This window comes from Muntiacus reevesi, chromosome X (genome assembly GCF_963930625.1).
Source record: "Muntiacus reevesi chromosome X, mMunRee1.1, whole genome shotgun sequence".
Taxonomy (NCBI): domain Eukaryota; kingdom Metazoa; phylum Chordata; class Mammalia; order Artiodactyla; family Cervidae; genus Muntiacus; species Muntiacus reevesi.
In genome coordinates this window covers 114,675,130-114,696,642 of record NC_089271.1, presented here as the reverse complement: position 1 = coordinate 114,696,642, position 21,513 = coordinate 114,675,130, and the positions used below count along the sequence as shown (strand labels likewise).

At 47.1% G+C, this 21,513-nt stretch overlaps 1 protein-coding gene across 2 annotated transcripts; it reads left to right on the top strand.

The window, feature by feature from the left end:
- Positions 1 to 3,769: 3,769 nt before the first annotated feature.
- ZIC3 (Zic family member 3) lies at positions 3,770 to 14,295 on the top strand. 2 transcript variants are annotated; one of them, XM_065916494.1, is made up of 3 exons: positions 3,770 to 4,823; positions 5,947 to 6,110; positions 14,146 to 14,295. In XM_065916494.1, the coding sequence occupies exons 1-3, from the start codon at positions 3,770 to 3,772 to the stop codon at positions 14,293 to 14,295; spliced, it is 1,368 nt and encodes a 455-aa protein (XP_065772566.1). The 2 variants fall into 2 exon arrangements, with proteins under 2 accessions (XP_065772566.1, XP_065772564.1); XM_065916492.1 differs by lacking the exon at positions 14,146 to 14,295 and adding an exon at positions 6,940 to 7,119.
- Positions 14,296 to 21,513: the final 7,218 nt, after the last annotated feature.

Below are 21,513 nucleotides of genomic sequence, written 5' to 3'. Positions count from 1 at the left end.
AGTAAGCCAACGCTGCCGAGGGAGCCTCGGTTCTAGCGTAAAATAAGAACCACGACCCCTGGGTTCCAGTCGCCCTGCCCTGTCCAGTGCTTCCTTACTCCACCTGAGAAACGAAGCCAGAGCTCTCTTCTGTCTTTCCCCAGCCTGTGTGCAGAAAAAAACTTTTCTTCGCTTGCTTTCCGCCACCACTCCGCTCCTCTCAGACTCAGCTCCCTAAAACCCCCTGTCCCCCGAAGTTGTCCCCAGGGTCTCCTCCGAAAAGGGAGTTGAGGGGTTGGTGCTGCAGGTAATCAGGAGAACCTTGCCTATTATTATTGTTGTTGCCTAACAGGAGTGGTTTGCTTCGGGGGTGGGGGGGCGCGTTAGTTGTTTTCTTAGGCGGTAACTTGCTATATCTGGAGGTATTTCGCTTTCTAACGTGTTCCAAGGGTCAGGGTTCCCCCTCCCCGCCCAAGGAAACCTCCACCCACACCAACCGAAACAGAATTCGAAATGGCCTGCCTCTGTCCTGCAGCTCACAAAGTCCCCAGTCTCGTCCTCTTGGGGGTATCTGGGGTCCCTGCGCCCCGCCAAGCAACGACACCCCCTCAAGAGTCGCACACTCGGGCTGGGCCGGGCTGCCCCAGGAAGGGCTCCACCGCCCGGGGTTCTGGCCTGGCTGAACCGCCTCAGGTCGGCCCCTTAACAAGCATCCCCCCTCCCCACTTCTCGGTTGATGATCTAATTGAATTATGCCTTTTTGTTCCAGGGACTACAGAGCACGTGCTGGAGGCAATTAATTATCGGAATGTGGTCAGATGAAGACGGACAGTGGGCCCTGGGTAGGTCAGCGGCGGCAACATCCCCCGCCCTGCGCTCGGGACCCCTCCCCCCAAAGGGGCAGGCGAGGGGCCTTCGGCCGCCCTCCTTCCTCGGCTCCTCCTTGCCCCCGCAGCCCCGACCCGGACTCCCAAACGCGCGTAGGCCCCTGATTCTCGGGGTACCTGGCGGGGCTCCCCGGGAACCCTCTCATCAGCGCTGGCCGGGCTAGGGCTCGAGAGCCACCTCTCCGCAGCCCCCGAGCCCCGCTCTCCTCCGGGCTGGCGCCGGAGGAGATCCAAACTTTTTCTGACCAGCTGCGCGCCCAGGGTCCGTGGGGGCTGGTGGGAAGTGAAGAGAGATAGAAAGAAGGAAGGATATATAGGGGGAAGGGAGAAGAAACGCGGAAGAGAAAGAAAAGCTATCCTCCCTTTTTGTAAAGCTGACTCCAGGGAATTCATTTGCATAATTTAGGCTTATTTGTTCTTCTCTGAACCTTCCCCTCCACCCCACCCCACCCCACCCTTCCCGCAAGAAACCCGCTGTTGAGCGACTCTGCAACCAGTCTTGGCGAGCCTATTTTCAGTAGCTGTAATCATTTAAGTCAGCAGTGAACTCACCTTCCAACCTGGGGAGAGAGCTCTGATGTAGAGAGAGAATTGGGGCGAGTTTGAAGGGGAGGGGGTGACTACGGCAAGTGCGCTAGCGGCAGGGTTTCCCCCCAGCAAACTGGCAAGGAAAGAAGGTGAAGTCTTGACCAGGCCAGGAGGAATGGGGGGCAGGAAGTGAAAGGCTGCAGTTTATAAAGCGCTGCTTGAGGCGGTCTCTCCAAGCGTCTCTGAACTTGATCAGATGTTCTGTTTCCTACGGAGAGATGGCGGCCAGGCTGTGAGGCTGCCTCAAGGCGCAGACTTTGGGGCTCGGCTCCTCGGGGTGTGACAATCACAGCCACCTCTCTCTCTCTCTCTCTTTTTTTTTTTTTTGGCCATTCTCGCTCTCTTACATTCTTTGCAAATGCCCTGCCGAACAACAACAAAAAAATGAGTGGATTTATAGCCCTGTCTGAACCTGGTCATTATGTCCAGAAAGACCTTGCACCCGACAGGAGAGGGGGCCCTGATCCCACACACAACCCTAGGAAGACAATCTTTAAGGGTAAGAAGTTCCCGAGGTGACTGGATGCCTCTGCGGGTAGGAGGAGAAGAGGGCAAAGCCCTGGCAGTTCAGAGGGAAGAAAATTCCACCTCACAAGCCCCATTCCCGCCCCCACTTTTGCATTTGAAAATGTTGAGAGTTCGAAGCTGATTAGCCCAGTGGTTTGAAAACAGGCACTGATCCGGTGTGTGTGTATGTGTGTGTGAATGTGTGTGTAGTGAGTTTGCTGTGTAGTTCATGCTGTGTGCGTGTTCGGCGTGCCAGGCTAACTGTCCGTTGTTTAGTGTTTGTGCTTCGGTGTGTTTGCAGTTATACGTGCGTGTGTGTATACTGTTGTGTGTTTAATTTGCTGTGTGTGTTTCCCTTTTTGCGTGTAGTTTGTTGTGCCTGCTTACTGCTGTGTTTGGCTGAGAGCGTGTTCAGCGTGGTGTGTGCGAGTTTACTGTGTCACATGTGTTTGCTGTGTTGTGTCTGGTGTGTTATGTGGGAGGACGGTGGGGACAGTGGCGAGGACAGTATCCTGTAGCCACCACTCACACACTGAAGAGCCAGTGGTTGGCTCAGACGGAAGTAACGGAGATGGCTCTAATTCTAACCATTGCTCCTCGTTTGGGCCTCGGCCGGCCGGTAGCGCTCGGTTCACAGACGGCGAGCCAGCCGGCCTGGGTCCGGCCTCTTGGGTCAACAGGACCCACAGCGGCGCGTGGGGAGGACGCGGCTAATGAGCCGCCAGAGTGGAACGGGTGTTCTAGCCCCGGGATCCGCGCCCGGGGGCACGTTCTCGGGGTGGTGAGGCGGCGGGTGGGGGCGCCCAGGCAGGACTGGACGTCCAGCGGCCAGCCGACGGTTGGAACGATCCTGGCGAGGCAAGGATCATTCATTTGGTCAAAGCGGGTAAAGCGGGCGCGAGGGGTGCTCGCCCGCTTCGGGCGAGGGGGCAGCCGGGGAGAGGCCCCGGCTCCGCCCTGCCGCTCGCCGGCTCGAGCCTGGCTCCAGTTCCCCCATGGCAGCGCTAGCCTCGCGGAGCCCACTCGCGGGTTCCCGGCCGCCACCGCCGCCTCACCTGCCAGGCGCCCGGCCATGGCCCAATCAGCTGCGGCCGCTCGGCCGCGGCTGCCATGTTCCCCGCTCCGCGCTGCCAATCAGCGTGGCGACGGCCAATGGGCTGCGGGGCCGGGGGTCAGGTGACCGCGGGCCAGCTGGCTCCCCATTGGCGCGCGCCGCGCGGCCTCCCGCTCGGTTTATGTGAGAGGAGTGAGTGATTGACTTTATCAGTCCAAGGACACTACTCTGGAGGCGAAGAGGCTGGGACTGGCGCGGCGAGCGGCGAGCACCGAGCCTGCCTCCTGCCTCCTGCCTGCCGGCCGCGAGCCGGCTCTGCTTCTAAGCGCACCCTAGCCGGGAGGCACGAGCCTCCTGGTCCCGCGGCTCTGCGCTCTCGGGGAGAGGTGGGGTGCCCGGGACAGGATTGGCAAACTCCGCCCTCCACTTATTATTTTGCTTATTTTTCTTTGTGCGCGTCTGTTAGTTTGTTAAACCAGATCTAGTTCCAGAATCTTTTCTCCTCCCTTCTCCCCCCTCCTTCTCCCCCCTCCTCCCCCCTCCAGGTCCTTCTACTTCCCCTCCTCCCTCCTGTCCCTCTGCAGGAGACTCTCTCAGCGACAGAAAGTTGCAGTCCCTGCTTCAGCCTGAGGGATCTCCCGACCACCGTGTCCAACCGTCGCCACCCCTCTTCGACTTCGACTTTGTGGAGCTCTCCTTCTTAAGCACCCTCGATCACATCTGCGAGATCGCTGGTGTCGAAAAAGAATCACCCATGACGATGCTCCTGGACGGAGGCCCGCAGTTCCCGGGGCTGGGAGTGGGCAGCTTCGGCGCGCCGCGCCACCACGAGATGCCCAACCGCGAGCCGGCGGGCATAGGGCTGACTCCCTTCGGGGACTCGCCCCACGCCGCCGCCGCCGCCGCCGCCGCCTTCAAGCTGAGCCCCGCGGCGGCTCACGATCTGTCTTCTGGCCAGAGCTCGGCGTTCACGCCGCAGGGTTCGGGTTACGCCAACGCCCTGGGCCATCATCACCACCACCATCACCACCATCACCACGCCAGCCAGGTGCCCAGCTACGGCGGAGCCGCCTCCGCCGCCTTCAACTCCACGCGCGACTTTCTGTTCCGTCAGCGCGGCTCCGGGCTCGGCGAGGCGGCCTCGGGTGGCGGGCAACACGGGCTCTTCGCCGGCTCGGCGAGTAGCCTGCACGCTCCGGCTGGCATCTCGGAGCCCCCCGGCTACCTGCTCTTCCCTGGGCTGCACGACCAGGGCGCTGGGCACCCGTCGCCCACCGGGCACGTGGACAACAACCAGGTCCATCTGGGGCTGCGCGGAGAGCTGTTCGGCCGCGCTGACCCGTACCGCCCGGTGGCCAGCCCGCGCACGGACCCCTACACGGCCGGCGCGCAGTTCCCGAACTACAGCCCCATGAACATGAACATGGGCGTGAACGTGGCGGCCCACCACGGGCCCGGCGCCTTCTTCCGTTACATGCGACAGCCGATCAAGCAGGAGCTGTCGTGCAAGTGGATCGACGAGGCTCAGCTGAGCCGGCCCAAGAAGAGCTGCGACCGGACCTTCAGCACCATGCACGAGCTGGTGACACATGTCACCATGGAGCATGTGGGGGGCCCAGAGCAGAACAACCACGTCTGCTACTGGGAGGAGTGTCCCCGCGAGGGCAAGTCCTTCAAGGCCAAGTACAAACTGGTCAATCACATTCGGGTGCACACGGGCGAGAAGCCCTTCCCGTGCCCCTTCCCGGGCTGCGGGAAGATCTTCGCCCGCTCCGAGAACCTCAAGATCCACAAGAGGACCCACACAGGTAAGGAGGAGGGCGGGCGGGCGCTGGGTCCGCCGCGGCCGCGCGCCGCCGAGCCGACCTCCCCCGCGAGGGAGCGAGGGCTGGCGGCCGTAGAGAGAGGCGGCGCCCCGCCGGGGCGGTTGGAAGAAGTAGCGCTGTCACGGTCCCTCCACCTCTCGCCCTCCCCGCCCCGCGGCGCTTTTGCCCAGTTCTAACTTCCCGGGCAGACGGCTCTGCGGTCTCAGGAACTAATTGGAACCTTCTCGCGCCCAGGAACCCACTGGCGCCGCCTCTTTTTGTCTCTTTCTGGGTTACTCTGGAGGGACTCCGAACGTGTGCAGAGAAATTGCTCACCAGCGACTTAGCTCTCGGCACCCAGTCGGGGGAGGCAACCATAGAAATGCTAATGTAAACTAACTTTCGGTTACTTCCGCTCTTTTTTACCCTTGATTGGCACATCTCCTAATTAAATGACTGGTACTTTTGTCAAACTATTTTTATTTGGAGTTCCAGGTTCAATTCAGTCCTCCGGGAGGAACGCTAACGTAGAAAAGGCATCCCAGTTTCGTGGCTTGTTCAGAGCATCTTGTAAAACTGTCCGGAGCCCCCTGGATTTATATAGTTTTCTCTTTTCGAACGTTAAGTACGACGACCTCAGCTTTTTAATGCTGGGCTTAGCAAAACCGATGCATTTGAAAGAGGCAAATTAAAAGGTACAAAGAAGGAACTAAAAGGGATTGTCCCGTCCCCGGTCCATTGTCCCTCCCGGGCTTGGCTGCTACGCCGAGATACCGGCTGAACGTGGCAGCGCTCGGAGGCCCCGGGCCGGGTGGGGGGGGTACCGCAACTCGGGGGAAACTTTGGAGGAGCCAGGGGCTTGCCCTCCGGCTGGAGAACAAAGGGACGGGCTGGTTCTGGGCCGGCCCTGCCCCACCCCCGCCCCCGACCACCACTCCCCACCCTAGCAGGCTCAACCCGCGCTCTCCATTTTTCTCCAGGGAAAAGAGATGCCACGGCCGCCCCCAGTCGGCGCTCCCTCTCCGGGCAGACCGCCGGGCGCTCTGTCTCCCGCTGCTCGGCCGGAGGATGCTCCTGGCCCTGACTCTATTTCCCCCCACCCCCTTTGCATTTCTGCCTTTTGCAGGTGAGAAACCTTTTAAATGTGAATTTGAAGGCTGTGACAGACGCTTTGCCAACAGCAGCGACCGCAAGAAGCACATGCATGTGCACACCTCGGACAAGCCCTATATCTGCAAAGTGTGCGACAAGTCCTACACGCACCCGAGCTCCCTGCGCAAGCACATGAAGGTAATTACCTCTTTATTAGCGGTCGGCGGTTTATAAACACTCTGCCCGACATCGGGCCGCGGAACGGAAGCGCCCGCGCTGCCAACCCTGTATCTTCCACGTTAAATCCGATTTGCTCCAGTGTTGACACCTTGAACCCATTTGGGGGACCGGGATGGAGGACGGGGTGGGGGGGGGGGAGCGGGAGCACAGTGGGGAGGAGGAGGAAGCGGAGGGAAAGATCAGTTGTTTACTGGGAAGCTCTAACCGAGCTCGCCGGGACTGGAGGTCGCAGTGGCCGCCTCTCCCCGGCTCAACCCGAGCTGAGAACCGAGAGTGCCCGCGCCGAACCCGGGGGGCGGGGGTGCTGGGGGCTCCGTTCTTCTTCGGCTTCCGGTAAAACAATAGGGCCGAGGAGCGAGGGGGGATTCCCACGCAATTGTCAGAGCCCTCGCAGCGCCCAGGGCGCCCGTGCCACTTTTCTCTGTACCTGCTTTCCCAAGCCAGAGCGGTCTTGGCGAGACTTGGGCCCGGAGTATTTTATAGGGCCCCAAAGACTACGAGCTTACCCCGCTCCAGCCGCGGAGAAAACATTTCTGAAGGGGCATGAATAAACTAGAGTACTTTATTCCTTTTCCACAATGCCAATCTTTGGACTCAAACTGGTTTTTTGACGAATGTCTTGGGGTTTTCTTACACATCGGTAATGTGGAAATTAAAAACAAAACCCTCAAATCAGCAGTATTTTAAGTGGGTCACTGGGCGGTCTTGCTCTTACAGTGCTCTTGTTTTTGCTTGCACAATGCCAGTTGGAATTATATTCATTATAATATATACATGTTAATTTTAGGTTCATGAATCTCAAGGGTCAGATTCCTCCCCTGCTGCCAGTTCAGGCTATGAATCTTCCACTCCACCCGCTATAGCTTCTGCAAACAGTAAAGATACCACTAAAACCCCTTCTGCAGTTCAAACTAGCACCAGCCACAACCCTGGACTTCCTCCCAATTTTAACGAATGGTACGTCTGAGGACAAACACAAACCCTGTTTAACCATAGAATGGACCAAATGCATTTTAAAAAGAAAACTGAGACCAATCAGATGGAAATGGAGTTTTAAGGCAAGAGACCATATATAGGGCTACATCTGGTTAATTGCAATTGTCCAGGAAGGTTTTGGGGCAAGATCCAAAAGTAGCCATGCCCTTTTCTCAGGATTAGAAAATATGTTTTGGCATTTGAAGGATTAAAAAAAAAAAAATCTCACTGCTTTTTCCTCCCCTTTCACTTGCTCTCTGCTCACCCCATCCCTAAATGCCTTCAGTTCATTTTAACTCTTGTCCTGTTTCTTGAGAGGAAGTTATGGAAGGCTTATTGGTGGTGGTGATGCTAAAACTGACGGAAAAATCTTCGCCTTAGTGGTGATTGTTTAAACTCTCACAGTCTTAAACCGTGCCAAAGTCCTGTTATGTCTTGAACTTTTCCTCAAAGCATTACACTTGTGAATGTATTTTTGTCTAATGGGGTCGAAACTGTTGTTCAGTATTTTTTCAGGCTGAGGATGTGATGTTACTCTACACAAATTGTGACGTTTAGTATACAATTGCCTTTTGTAATAACTTTCTTTTTTGTAAATACATATCCATTGATGCCATATTTATCGTTTGTAATTTAATTATTGCTACAAATGCCGGGAACTGAACAATATTTATGGATAAATGTTTTCTAACAAATTCTGTACAGCTTTTGATTATAACCGCTTTAGCATTAAAATTTATTGTTTTGAAAGAAGAACACAATTTACAATTTTTGAACCACTGACTCCTTTCTCTTGTTTTGTAACAGCCTCCTTCTACAAAGAGGAGACGTGAACAAATGAAATCTTGTTTGTTGGTATTTATAACTCACTCAGATCCCTTTTTTAATTGTTAAATTATTTTTCTATTGCAGTATAGATTCTTTACAGTGTCAGTTTCCATCTGGGAAGACCCTCCTTTCTTTAGCTCAGATGGTTGTTTAACTGCGAGTTTAAATGTGTTTGTCCTGGATTTTCGGCATGCAAATCAAATATTACTGATCAATTCAGTTAGTGGCCATGACATCTCAATCTTGTACTTCAAAGACTGAGAAGCTGGATTTAATCATCCCTGCCCTACATATATAAACCTAAGGTAACCTAATGAGTTTTATGTCCCTTAGTTTTTTATTATCTTACATAAAAATGAACACTGCGGCAGGATGCATGTCTGTCTATTCTATCGAGAGATCACCCATATACCTATATATGTTTGTATCTATGACGTATCTAATCTGCCTATCAAATCTAACTATATATATTTTCAAAAGTAAGCATATGTCTGAAACAGTGATGACGAGTAAGGCCAGTCGAGGCATGCTTACTTATGATGAAAGTGCTTCTTAAAAGAACCATAGTCCATTTACAATTTTGGAAGGCACAGGTTGGTTTGTTTTGCTGTATATAGTTCAATTCGTAATTATCACAATTATTCATAACATTTTTATAGCGGTGTAATAACTGCAGCTGTTCTGAAATATTATGGAAAGAAAAAACATTTGCAAAATATGTATTTTTAAAAGTTCATGGTTTGTAGGCAAAGATGTTAAGAGCATTGTTTCCATTAAAATCAATAACAATGAAAAATGGTTGTTTGCTTTGTGATAAAATATTAACAATCTATTTAATCTTAAGTAAAGCAACTCATTTGGACAGACAGTTTTTTTACAGTTGTTATATGAAAAAGAAACATTACTATTTGGGGGGGGTGGAGTGGGTAGAGTATTGAGGGCTTTTTTTTTTTTTTTTTACTAATTTAGGGTGCTGTTTAATATTGAGAGCCCAATCTCTGCATGAATAACCAACTTGCAAATCAGCAAATAGAATGGTGGAGATAAGGAATTGTAAAGAATTTAGAAATGTAATGAATAGGCTTAAGTATCTCCCTCTCTTGAAGGAGCAGTACTCTAGGATTTTTGGTGGCAGTCAGTTTGGTATTATACATAATCATTTTGAATTCTAGAATTTTGTTTATTGTTCTTTTTGAAGAAATAAAGTCTTGGCACATCTATTTATGTTATAACATTTTTGTATTTGGTGCCTGATTTTTTTCCATGTTCAAATAAATCAACCTTAAATTGAAAGAGAAGTTCTGATGATTAAAAGAAACTTTGATTCCTTGGATACAGTTGAAACAGTCTGTTTTAAGTTATCTACTGATCTTTGTCAACAGACAATTAGTTATTGACAGTTTCTAATTGCACATTGCTTTGGATGTGATTTCTTGTTTGTGGAGAATGGTTTTTTTTTTTTTTTTTTTTTTTCCACTTTCCTCTACCAGTAGACAAGGCAAAGGCCTGAATGCCATGATCGGGATGCCTTCACAAGTGTGAGCAGGTAACCTGGTCAGTCTACTGCTCCTACCCCCAGACATTCTAGTCTTGACCTTGACATTGAGGGTGCTGGACCAATTTCCTATTTCAGGAGTTTTCCTTCACTTCAAACCAGAAAGCATTTTAAATGCTCAGCAAGTTTTCACAAAGTGTGTACTCATAAAATTGACTTTACATGTGTTCCAACCGAAGTCTAAATAATGTTTTTCTTCTGAAATGTGCATTTAACTTCCACAGTTTACTGTTTTCTCTATGATTTTTCTCTCCACCCCCAACTTAACCTAACCTTAAATGACAGTAAAGTGATGGGTTGTATGCAAGATTATTTCAAAATCTTGCTTCTCCCACCCCCCATTAAATACATTAAACAGACATCTCCTTAGGAGACATTAAGAGTTTGATCTTTCTTTACAAGGCTTGAAATTATTCTGCCATGAAAATTTACAGTAGAGCATTGTGTCCTAAGAGGGGAAGATGTGAATTAACAATGATGATAACCAATATTAAGATAATGTGAAAGTTTTGCCCCTCTACATGATATCCTTTAATATGGATGTAGCATTGTTATCTTGCAAATAGTCTATCCCTCTGCCCTTGTCATTTGTTGCAAAGAAAACTTAATTTTAGTAGAAAACTTTTGACAGATTTTCTTTCTATAATCTGACTCTGGGAGTACATATTCTTTAATTTTCAGTAAGTCTCTTAAAGAATACGCACACCCACACCCACCCCCCGCCCAACAACAACAACAAAAACTTTTGCAACCCTAAAGATAGATAAGCTGGAAAACATGAATGTCAACTGGATTCTTAGTAAGAGAACGGTTATTTTACTTCTTGCACCTGGTAAGACCTTTGTTAAAAAGTCCATTATCTTTTCCAAAATGGGTGGTTTAGTTTAAGATTTCCACGAAGGTGTCTATTTTCACGCAGACAGAAGCCTGGACTTCATCCAGTTTGGAAGGTTAAAGATCAGGGTCCAGGCTAAGCAGGGCTGGGTCCTAACTACCGCGGAGGTTGAAGAACTAACAGGGACCACCTCTGCTCACAAAGCCTCCCAGGAAAGTTGTGTTCAGGACTTCCTCGCCCCTCCCACCCTGCTCGCCGCCCGCTGTCTCTTCGCCCCTGGCTCCTTCTCCCCTTATAAAGCCCCCAAAACAAACGAAAAATGCCTAAGGGCCTTGGCCCTTAAGTTTCTGAAAGTCGCCTCCGGTCTGCCCATCTCCTGAAGCGCGGGATCTCAGCGCCGCAGCCGGGCTGCTTTTCCCCCTCGAGACCCAAGTCTAGTCGGGCTCTGACCCGGGACGAGACGTCGCGGAAGTCAGGGCTCCCGCTCGGGGTCCTCAGGCCCCTCGTGGGGGCGCCCGGGGTCCCTATGCACACAGCAAGTTCTTGCCAGGCCCGGTCGAAGCTGGGGCTGGGGGGAGGGGACCTCATTTCCTAGGGTCAATTCTCTTGCGGTCTCGGCCCGCTGACCCTTTGACCTCCACCTACAGGGCCCTTGGCGGCCGTAAGCCGGCGGTCGCCCGGGCTCCGAGGACGCTTCGCGCCCCATCGCCTCCCGGCCTCATTAGGCCGACGGGGCTGTAAAGCAGGAATCAGCCGCTGCCTAATCCGGACCTGGGGTCAATACGAGCCCAAACAATGGTGAGCTCCGAAGGCCACAGCGCAGCGCTGGCCGCAAACTTTGTGTTCCATTCATTTTCTGAAGGCGGTGGCGGTGGCGGTGGGGTGGGGGAGGGAGGGGAGGTACTCGCACGCCCGAAGACCGATCCCGGCGCCCAGGGCTGTTCAGCGAGCGTCCCCACTCTCCGGCCCTCCCGGTTTCATCGCCGCGCCAGGGTTTGGGAACGGCCGGCAGGGCTCGGGGCCCGGTTCGCGGCCCGCGCGAGGGCCCAAGGGCTGGCCTAGAGGGGGCCGCCCCCGCGCCAAAAACAAGACTTTGAAGTGGGTTTTTAGCGTACACGTGTGAGAGCAGCGCCGGGGCCGGAGCGGGGGCCCGCTGGGAGGAAAGCGGAGGCTCCGGCCCGGACCGCCCCCCTCCTCCCCCGCGCCCCGTCGCTCCGGCCTTTTCAAGCCACGGCCGGGAGCCCGCCGGCCGCCCGCGCCCCGAGCCCGCGCTGCGCGCAGGCGCACAACCCGCAGCCGTCGAGTCAGATTTCGCTGCGAGGGGGCGGCGGGGGAGAGTTGAAAGCGGCTCGGCGGCGCCGCGGCCTCGGCCGGGCCGGGAAGGGGGGCGGAGGGCCGGACGGAGGGGGGAGGGGGGCTGGTTTTGGGGCGGCTCTCGGGTCGGAAACATGGCGGCCGGATGCGAACCCCCGCGGAGCGCAGCAAAGCGCTGACGGCGGGCTGCCGAACTGTTGTGTGGTTTCAACTCCCTTTTATTCCTCGGCTCGGAGCGCCTCGCGGGAGAATGTAGGTCGTGGCGGCCGAGCGCAAAATTGTTAAAAAAAACAAAAACGGAAGCGGAGAAGTTCTTCCAGGGCATCCTGGGCGTGGGAAGTTGGCGAGCCTTCTGGGGGCTGGGGTTCCCGGGGAGGCGGGGGGGGCTTGGACCTGACATCTGCCCGAGGCCTCCCCACCCTCCGGGCCCGACTAAAAGCGTTTCTCCCCCGGCGCGTCGGGGGTGGGGGATGCCGTTTTGAGCTTCGTGCCCGAGTCGGGATCCCCCAGCACCTTCGAGTCGCGAAAAATGCCAAGGAGTGGACACTGTTCTCTTCCAGGACAATGGCGGGGCGCGTGAGCGGAGCACGGAGGCACCGTTTCCAAACCAGGTGCCCTGGATTAGCCGCACGGATAAGCCATTGCGAGTTCGAACCCTCCACGTTGCTCAGGCCCGGTTTTCTGCATATCTCATTTAAACGCGGGCCTATGAAAAATAGCACTGTGTGAGCTTTTGTGTGTGCTGTTAACAGCTGGTGGTCTTAGGAAAAAGGGGCGGGAGGGAAGGCCATGATTCCGAAAACTTTCATTCAGCTTTTGCTTAAACCGCCTTAATGCTGGCGTGTGAAAGAACCCCTGGTAGCTCTGGGATCTCGAGTCCGTGTTTTCTCTGCAGGGAAAATGCAGCAGATGTCTTTCGTGAGGGGAAAAAAATGTGGGCTTTTAAAAATGTAGTTATTGACCCCCGTCTCCTCTAGGAAAATAAGCGGCACGCATTCTTTCAGGTTGCGTCTTCGTGGAGGCCAACAGCTAAACGAAAAGATAGCCTTCTGGGCTGCCCACTGGCAAGGATTTGGGCTCCTGAAGGTGTGGGCCAGCTCCTGAGGGCCACCTTGAGAAGGGCCCCAGGTGGGTGGGCAGGTCATTAGCAAAGCTGGCCCAGATCTGGGGGGAAATCTGCAAAACAGTGCCTTTATCTGCAGAGAACAATTGATGGGGTTGTCTTTCCTCCTTTTCAGTGCACAAAGAAGACGGCTTTGGAGCAAGAATTTGGAATATGCATTTAAGTTGTCGTGCTTTGCATTGGAAACCCCTGGGCAATTAAAATAAGCCTGCCTTGTAGTATTTTCTGTCCTTTTCTTATGTGTGGTTCCTGCAAGTCAAAGGGGCTGGAGTCCCTTCTGCAGTTTGGAAACTTGTTTTGAAATAGCCACCAAACAAATTTTTACCCCTTTGGGTGAAGTTTGCTTCCAGGGTTCAGCCTCTTCACCCCACCCCCTGACTGGAATAGAGTATTGACATCTTTGAGAGAGCAAAGGAGGTATATGGTGCTTGCTGTACACTTTCTTTTTCCATGCTGTATTTTGAACCCTGAGATTTGAGCTTTTTTCTGGCTCAATCTCTTGGTACCAAAAGTGTGGAAAATGAAAAGTTCATTAACTTGAAAAATCTTTAGCCAATGGGTAGGCGGTTTGTCTCTCTGAGAACCGCAGTGCTCAGAACGTCTCTAAGATTGACTTTGGAATCAAGCTAAAGATGCACTGGTGAACTATCTCCCCTGGATACCTGCGGTGTTCTTTGGGTCATTTGATATGGTAAAACTGTGGTTGATTTTCCTAAGAGTTACATGAATGGAATTTCTTCTAAACTGGACGAATGACAGATTGGTAGAACTCTTATATTTGTTTGAATGATAACTCCAAAGGGCACTGCTTTTCCCTCTGAGGTTTGGTTTCTACCATCACTATTGAAATTTACAGCTTGAAAAACACTAAGTTCGCAGGAAGCCTTTAAAGGGGGGAATGTTCAGAGGACTTGGACTAATAATAACACAGGAGCAAAACTTCTTTGAATAAGATTCTTATTGCCAAAAATCTGTTGAAACTAAAGAAAACATTTCTTTAAAAATCGTCTAATAGAGCAAACAATTTTGTATATTTTACTGTGATGACAGTCCAACCTGTTTACTGATCTGATGAATAGAGAAATGTGAGCCCTATAGTAACTGGAAGAATAGCCTTCACCAAATGGCAAGTTTCTATGTTTGTTCTCTGATAGAATGTGTATGTTGTCTAATGTGTTTTATTAAAACACAACCTATGTAAAGACCATTTGAGCATAAGGTGTTAAAAATAGAAGATTCCATTGTGTTTTATTATACGCTAGCATTTAAAACAACATATCCAGTAATGTTTTATGATGTTTTTCTAAGAGTAAATGTAGCTTGTTTTGACCTATCTGCAGTTCACTTTTTGTTTTTTTGCCAGTGTTGTCCTGCTTGGTATCCGGGACAGTCTCTAATTCCTGACGAAGAACTTGATACTGACGTTGGTATGCAGCAGCCAGCCCTCCATAACACTACCTATCCTAAATGCAGGGTTAATGCCGAACCTACTGTGCAAGAAATGATTTACTGATGAGGTTTCAAAGAAAACCACATCAATTTGGATGTCTGTTACCTTGAAATGATCATTTTAAGAGTAGTAGCTTCTTCCCTAGGTATAAAAAGACTATTTTCTTCTTTGGTGTATTTCATTCTGTGTTGAGCAATCATTTGTGAAATGAAAAAGCAAAAAAGCACCCCACACACACACACACCTCCAACCAATTTAGGATCATAAACTAGAAGATGGAGGTGAAGACTAGCCTAATTCAGTGTGTATTATCTCATGCATTGTGTTGACCTTGTTGAAAATCTCTTTCAAATATCTGCATTCCACATGTGTAACTAAAGTGTTTAAAACTAGAAATATGAATGCTTGTTTTGTTAATTTCTTGTTTGTGTTCAAAAAGCAGCATCCAGAATCTCTACAATTGACTTAAATAAAACCATTTAAATTATTTTTTGTGATTATTGTTTTATTGCAGTGACAACCATAGCCCCTAACTAAATCCTCAGTGATCAAATAACCTTGATTAACCTGTTGAATTGGGACAATTTATATTCTATTCACATCTTTGATGATATAGCTTGGCTTTCACTGAGCAATAAACTTGGGGAAAAAACCCAACCTGCTGAACAAACCCCAACCGTTTTGAGCTCACAGTGTTTTCCCGGAGGAACTCAGGGCCAGGTGCTGGGAGGGGAGAAATTCAGAGTCAAGGATTGATTGGGATGATTAGAAGGAAGGACTGGAGATAGGAGTTTGGAGGGGAAAAAAAAGAGCATTTGAACACCACTATCTGGATGAGAGAGGAAAAGACAAAGCTGAAAATAACCTTAAAAGAGAAAGGAGGGCCTCTGGAAAGGGGACGTTGCAGCATAGCACATTATATGGATATAATTCAGAAGCTCCAAAGTGGTTCTTGGGGTGGACAACTTGGCAACCATTGATTAGAACACTTACAGAATCATGCAATATAGGTGTTATTAAAACACAAGTTGTTGTTAATTAACTGTAGTGTTAGAGAAGATGAAGACACTTCAGAGAAATTCTTCAAACTCCAGATACTTGATTTCTCATTTTAAATTTAACATCTGTAATCTAATGTGATCTCTGAGTGGCCATCATTCTATTTATTTGACGTGATTATGCCATGATGAGGTATTGTAAAATTGCAGCCTGATAGAGTATATTGCTATTGGTTCTTTAGGTTCAATTTTATTAAAATTTCTGTTAAGTAGACTGATGATACTGTAATTTTTTAAGTAGAGGGAAAAACTGCTCCTCTCCCTCTGATTTTTGTTGTTCATTTACATCAAGAGTAGGTGTACAGTCCAGTCAGGAAAGACTGTGATTCTTAGCTCCCTAGAACTTGACATTCTTCTATCCCCCTAGAAAGATGTTAGTAGGAATTTTTGTTTTGTTTTTGTTTTTAAGAACAAGAACTGTGTTCTTTCAGACAGGCAGTGGAGTGTTATAATGGGATTATTAAAAAAACCCTTGGAAAGGTAAACTACCAAGTTGTGCATGAGCCAACTGCACTGTGATAATAATACCTCCTAGGGTTATTCTAAGGATTAAGCAAGAAAATGTCCATAAAGAGCCTGGCACAGAGTAGGGCCTGGACAAATGTTAATTTGCTTCCTTTCCTCTTGCAAGTAGCTATTGTTTCATTGCTTTGGGGTGGTTTTGTACTTTTAATATTATGGAATATTTTACTAAAAACATAGTGATTTGTACTGGGGTGCAAATTAATGCAGTTTCAGAAAATAAATGGAGACTTAGGGCATCTAAGAAATACTGCATTTCATAAGCATAATCACTAGATCAGGCGTGTGAGTTTATGAACATAGCTATGAATATTTAAACACAAAATTAAAATGTTATTAAATGCCTGTTGTTCATTATCTTCCAACGAATACACTTAACTCTTAGATTAAAAGTAAGTTGTGTACTTAAAAAATCTGTAAACATTGTAATTTAATGGTTAATTTGACAGAATTTTTTACTTTAGTCAACAGCTTCTTATTATATTTAAATGACAATTTTACAATGCGAAAATTGGCATTCACATTTAAGGAAAAGATTAAATCTTATGATGCCTTAAATTATTCAGTTTCCCTCTACTAAATTTATGTTAGTATTATGCGGGTGTGACTATAGAGTAATGAGGCTGATTTTCTTGTGGGGCTTGGAAGCTTGCTCTGAAGGCAATTCCCAGAGAGGAGTCCCCAAAATGTTTGACCAATGTCAGGATCCTTAGAATGAGTTTATGGACTCCCTAGGTGATGGCCTCACTTCAGATACAAAGCGAACACCAGCCACCAGTCATTACAGCCATACTTTTGTTTTTTATTATGCTTTTAAAGGATACTCTGATTATTTTATGTTAATAAAATTGAGACTTAAATGAAAATGTAGAAAGTCTCTATTACAGCATTATGAAATGTATTTTTCACAGCCATATGTCTATGCAGTAAAACAAGACAGAAATACCAACACACGAAGCTCTTCCCAGAGGAACTGACGGGCGAGTATTTCTTTCCTTCTCACGGATTTTGGGGGCTTGGAGCTTCCCAGAGAGTCTGTACTGCTGCATGATAATGGCTTTTGTATAGAGGCCTGGGGGACGTTTCATTATTCCTTTCTTCATTGGTTTAGCACCTTTGTCTATCTTTCTTCCTGACCCCGCCCAATTAGAAGGGCAGGTCCAAGGTGGTGGTAAACTTGTTTTGAGTTTTGGTTTGTTGTCACCGAGTAAGAACAAGGTTATGTTAAAGAACCGACTTGAAAACTGATGTCTAGTGCAATGCTGTGGCACCTCCCCTGGATGGACCCTCCTATAGGTGTGATCACTCTGGAGTCCAAAAATCCAGTCAGCCCAGCCTTTTCCTATAGAACAGGAAAGGGGGGTGGGGGGTGGGGCAGGAGAACACTCTCTTAGGTTTTTCTTAGAGAAGAATTGAAGTGCCTACTTTTTTTTTTTTTTTTTTGTGGTACTTTGGGTTAAAAGTCCTTTTAAAAAATATTGGGTCATCAGAAACCTCACTAAAGAAATGAGAAAAATGTTATTGCTAAAGATTCCCTCTGTAAATGTCCCAGAGTCGATAATAGGAACCTATTTGTAGTACAGATAAATAAATGCATTTTAACATCTTGATATAAATCCAGTGCATGGAAATTGTTTACAAATGATTCACTAATGTTACCCAGCCAGAATCTTACACAGAAAAGCTACACTCATATTCTATTTTTGCAGCTAATCATCCACAGAATGTGTAATTGGTTAGGCCAGCTGATAAGATTTCTTTAGAGATTTCACTATTCTTTACAAAAATATTTAGTCAGGGTATCCGCTGAGATGTGACGTCTTATTGGTTGTGGTGATAACCCAATACAGAAGGTGTTCCGTTAACGTCTGACCATTGACATATTAAATGAAGATGTTCAGTTGAGCAACATCAGTGATTTCAATTGATTCATCAATCGCCAGTATCTAGCAGCCATCATGTTTCACTTTGCTAACAAGCTGATACCCCACATCTGATGCCAACAACTCTGGTCTTTCAAACAAATGACATGTTTGATAAAGAAATCTTTTCAAAATCATTATGCACTTCAGCATTTGTCTTTTCTTCCAGCACAGCATCTGTGCATCTGTTCCATCAGGCGTCTATTCCTTGATCATTTCTGAGCCTTCCATGATTTTTGAGCCTGATTTGCGGGTATATCAAGGATATGAAATGAAGCTGCTTCTTCCATTGAATGTTCCAGTGAAACACAACGTTTATGTTCAAGGCACTAGATTTAATCTTGTGAATGAGACGGCAGGGAAGCGTTTTCACAGGACTTTCTGATAAGACATCCGTACGAAAGAAATTGAGTGGGGGAGGGGAAAGAAGCTCTACTTTAGAAAAAACATTAAGGACATCCTTTTTGTTGTTGTCTTTGCTATGGGTACTTGAAACTTCATACCATTATTACAGCATTGAAAATCTTCAGAGTTTTAAGGCATTTCTCTGAACTGGTGAAATGAAAATTCACATAGTCCAGCTGGCTCAAAACAGATGCAATTCATTCTTTAGTGAGGCCTGTTTAACTGCATAATTTGCTTATATGCATAAAACTGAGGAAGTCTTAATCTCTAGTTTGCATGTGTCTGGACTGCATGCATCTGGCTCCATTAGATTCCCTGTAATTGCATATTGACTAATTGCATAATACAGCTATTTGAACACTGAATTTAAACCCAAATGCTTCTATTAGCACTGTAATCACTTTGGATAAGTGAATAGTTGGAATATGGTACTTGAAAATCAGAACGCAGGACAATAATCGCTTCCCTACTTGAAAAGAAAAACCTAAAAACAACTTTGAATTTATAAATTAACCAATAATGCTTTCTCTTGGGCAAATGCTAAATCAGAAAATGAATCAGTAATTGATAAATGCAAAATCTTCATACATAATATTTTATCAAATCTTCTAAATTTGCTTCCTTTAAGGGTTTTAAATTGAACATCCACATGCAATATAAATATGTTAATTAAAATTAAATCATTTTGAAAAGGTAATTGTGCATTTGTTTTCAATTTGCATTCATTTCTTTAAATGTATGGCCCGGGGCATTTTTTGTTGGGGTGGGAGAGGATGGAGTCTGTAGCCTGCGCTAATTGAAACTTACTTGGTGCATATGTGTTGTTTAATAAAGGAATTGTGGCTTGTGCGTGCACACGTATAGCATTCATTTAGATTAAAAGTGTGTGTTATCATTGTCGGGTGTTCAAAGCTGAAGTGCCTGGAAGAATCAGGAGAGAGCATCTTTAGCTAAAATAGGTTATAAAGCCTTTTTTTAAATGTAAGATTTATGTTTATTTTTTAATAGATAATACACATACATGATGAGAAATTCAGAAGGGTATACAGTGACAATAATGTTCTTTGCCCATCAACAATTCGCAGTCCCCCTGTTTCCCTTTCAAGAGACAGTCATTTTTTCTTATGCTTCAAGCTTTGAAGAATATTCTCAGGCAAGATTTCGCTACCTTCCTCCTTGCATTTTAAGCATTCTAAAACTCAGAGAGTGGCTACATCTAATCAAAGCCAAAACTTTGTTGCTTCAGAAAACATTCAGTGTTAGTTGGGAAGTTACTGTGTGTTTTACCTGGTTGATTCATTAAATCTACTGGATGTTCTGGCACTGTACAGGGACAACTGTGTTTATACAGACAAAGTGAAGTGGGGTGTCAGGAAGTCGTATAGAGAGCTGGGTGTTGAAGAAACTGCATTTTGCACCTATTCTGTGCCCAGCTTACACCGTGTCCAACCAGTAAATGAATGTTGACTAAATGGATGGATAATTCAAAGTTTGTTTGCATGGAATATATTATGTAACTTAATTGACACTTTAGTTTTGCTTACTTAGGTATTTCCACAGAATTGAGGGTCATGGGGCTGCCTGCTATTTGGCCTGCAGATCCCCTGTATCAAAATTTCTTGGACCCTGTCAGATAAACAAAACCAAAGTTCTCGGAGTCAGGGCCTAGGGATATGCCTTTAAAACAAGTGGTTTCAGGGACTTACCTGCTGGTCCAGTCAAGTCACTTTCACTGACAGGGCCCCTGGTTCAGGGAACTGAGATCCTACAAGCTGTAGGATGTGGCCAAAAATTTTTTTTTAAATAAAACAAGTGTTCAATGCAGCTGAATATGATATGTATGAAAGTGTGAGAACCATTGTTTTCCAGAGAATGGTAAAAAGCAAAACTATTGAAACTCTTTCCTACCAATTTATTTACTTGTTCACTAGTGGTTTTTTAAGATTCAGTATATCAGAATGGCCTGCCTAATTAATAAACTCCAAAATTATTTTTGTCTAAGGCAACAAATTATTCTCAGCGTGGACAATTGTCTCGATTCTCTCTACTTCATTTTGCCAACGTAGAATTGCCAACCATTCAGAGACACATAGATGTAGATCTGAGGACAAATTGGTATTTGCAAGCAGGGGGTAGATTCCTCAGCATGTGTTTGTTTGATTTAATATTTAACTTAAATGCAAAACCCAAGCCTTTTTGTATTTCTGATCATTTCCCATTCATTATGCCAAAAGTCCTCCTCCAGGTTTCTGCAGCTTTCTGTGTCAATGATCATGACATATTAAAAATGGTAACATTATAAATACTGTGCTGTCTTAAGAATTTAGCACTTCCTGAATCGGAAAATAATGCCCTTGCTTTTTTCTGTAATGAGTAGGAACAATAATTCTTTCACCTTCCCTATGCTTCTGTTAGACAGACATTACAACAACTTTAGCTGGAAGGAAAAACCAAATCTAAAGTTAACTTGTAGCATTATGGGTGCTAAAGGGTTTTTTTTTTTTTTTTCTGTTATATTAAAGAAAATACCCATTTGAATGTGGCAAGTCGAGATATTTCATTTGTTGGCATTTTCTAAGCCATCACGTGATCTCTGCTGTGTCTTTTCCAGACAGGCTCTTCCAACAAATGAGTTGGAAATGAGTTCTGTTCCAAAATTTACCTTTGAAGTTTTAGGTTATTTTAAAATCACAGTTTATTTTTCTCTAGAAATCAGTGATAGAGTCCTTGGATTACCTTACTGAAAGTTTATTTATTTTAAAATTAGTTTAAAATTTTAAAATTCTTTTAAAATTCTTCTGTTTGAACTTTAACCCACAATGTAGTCAATTGATGGCACCATCATAGTGTTTGGTGACCCAAGTACAGATGTCGAAGGTGTGACTTGGCTCTCCTTCCCCAGCTGCCTAGACAAAATGGGGGCAGTAATGGTGTAGGTAGAAATGTTAGGGGAAACACACTGACTAAAACTGCCCACCTTGGCCAGGTATCACAGTAACCATTTACGTGAGTTGTTTTACGACAGGAGGTCCTGGTAAGGGACAGAACTAACAAGCCACCACCAACCAGGAAAGGTCGAAAGAAGACACCATGTGTCTGACCACCTCCCAGAATCCTCTTTGCTGGCATCCATCTTGACTGAGCAATGGTGAGCTACCAGGAAGGACCCTGAGTTAGAATGGTTAGCCAGAGACAACCCAGAAACTAATCCTGTTACCATAAAACCCAAGACTGAGAGCCACCTGGCAGAGCAGGTCTCCTGGATCCCTTTACCCTCTTCCTCTCTGCCCAGACACCCCTTCACAATAAAGTCTCTTGCTTTCTCAGCACCTGTGTCTCCTCAGACAATTCATTTTCGAGTATTAGACAAAAGC

Bases quoted from the DNA above. Each gene is read 5' to 3' on its own strand.
- ZIC3 (XM_065916492.1), top strand. From the start codon at position 3,770: ATGACGATGCTCCTGGACGGAGGCCCGCAGTTCCCGGGGCTGGGAGTG. The intron at 4,824-5,946 runs GTAAGGAGGAGG...TGCCTTTTGCAG, and splicing joins CCACAAGAGGACCCACACAG to GTGAGAAACCTTTTAAATGT. The intron at 6,111-6,939 runs GTAATTACCTCT...TGTTAATTTTAG, and splicing joins CCCTGCGCAAGCACATGAAG to GTTCATGAATCTCAAGGGTC.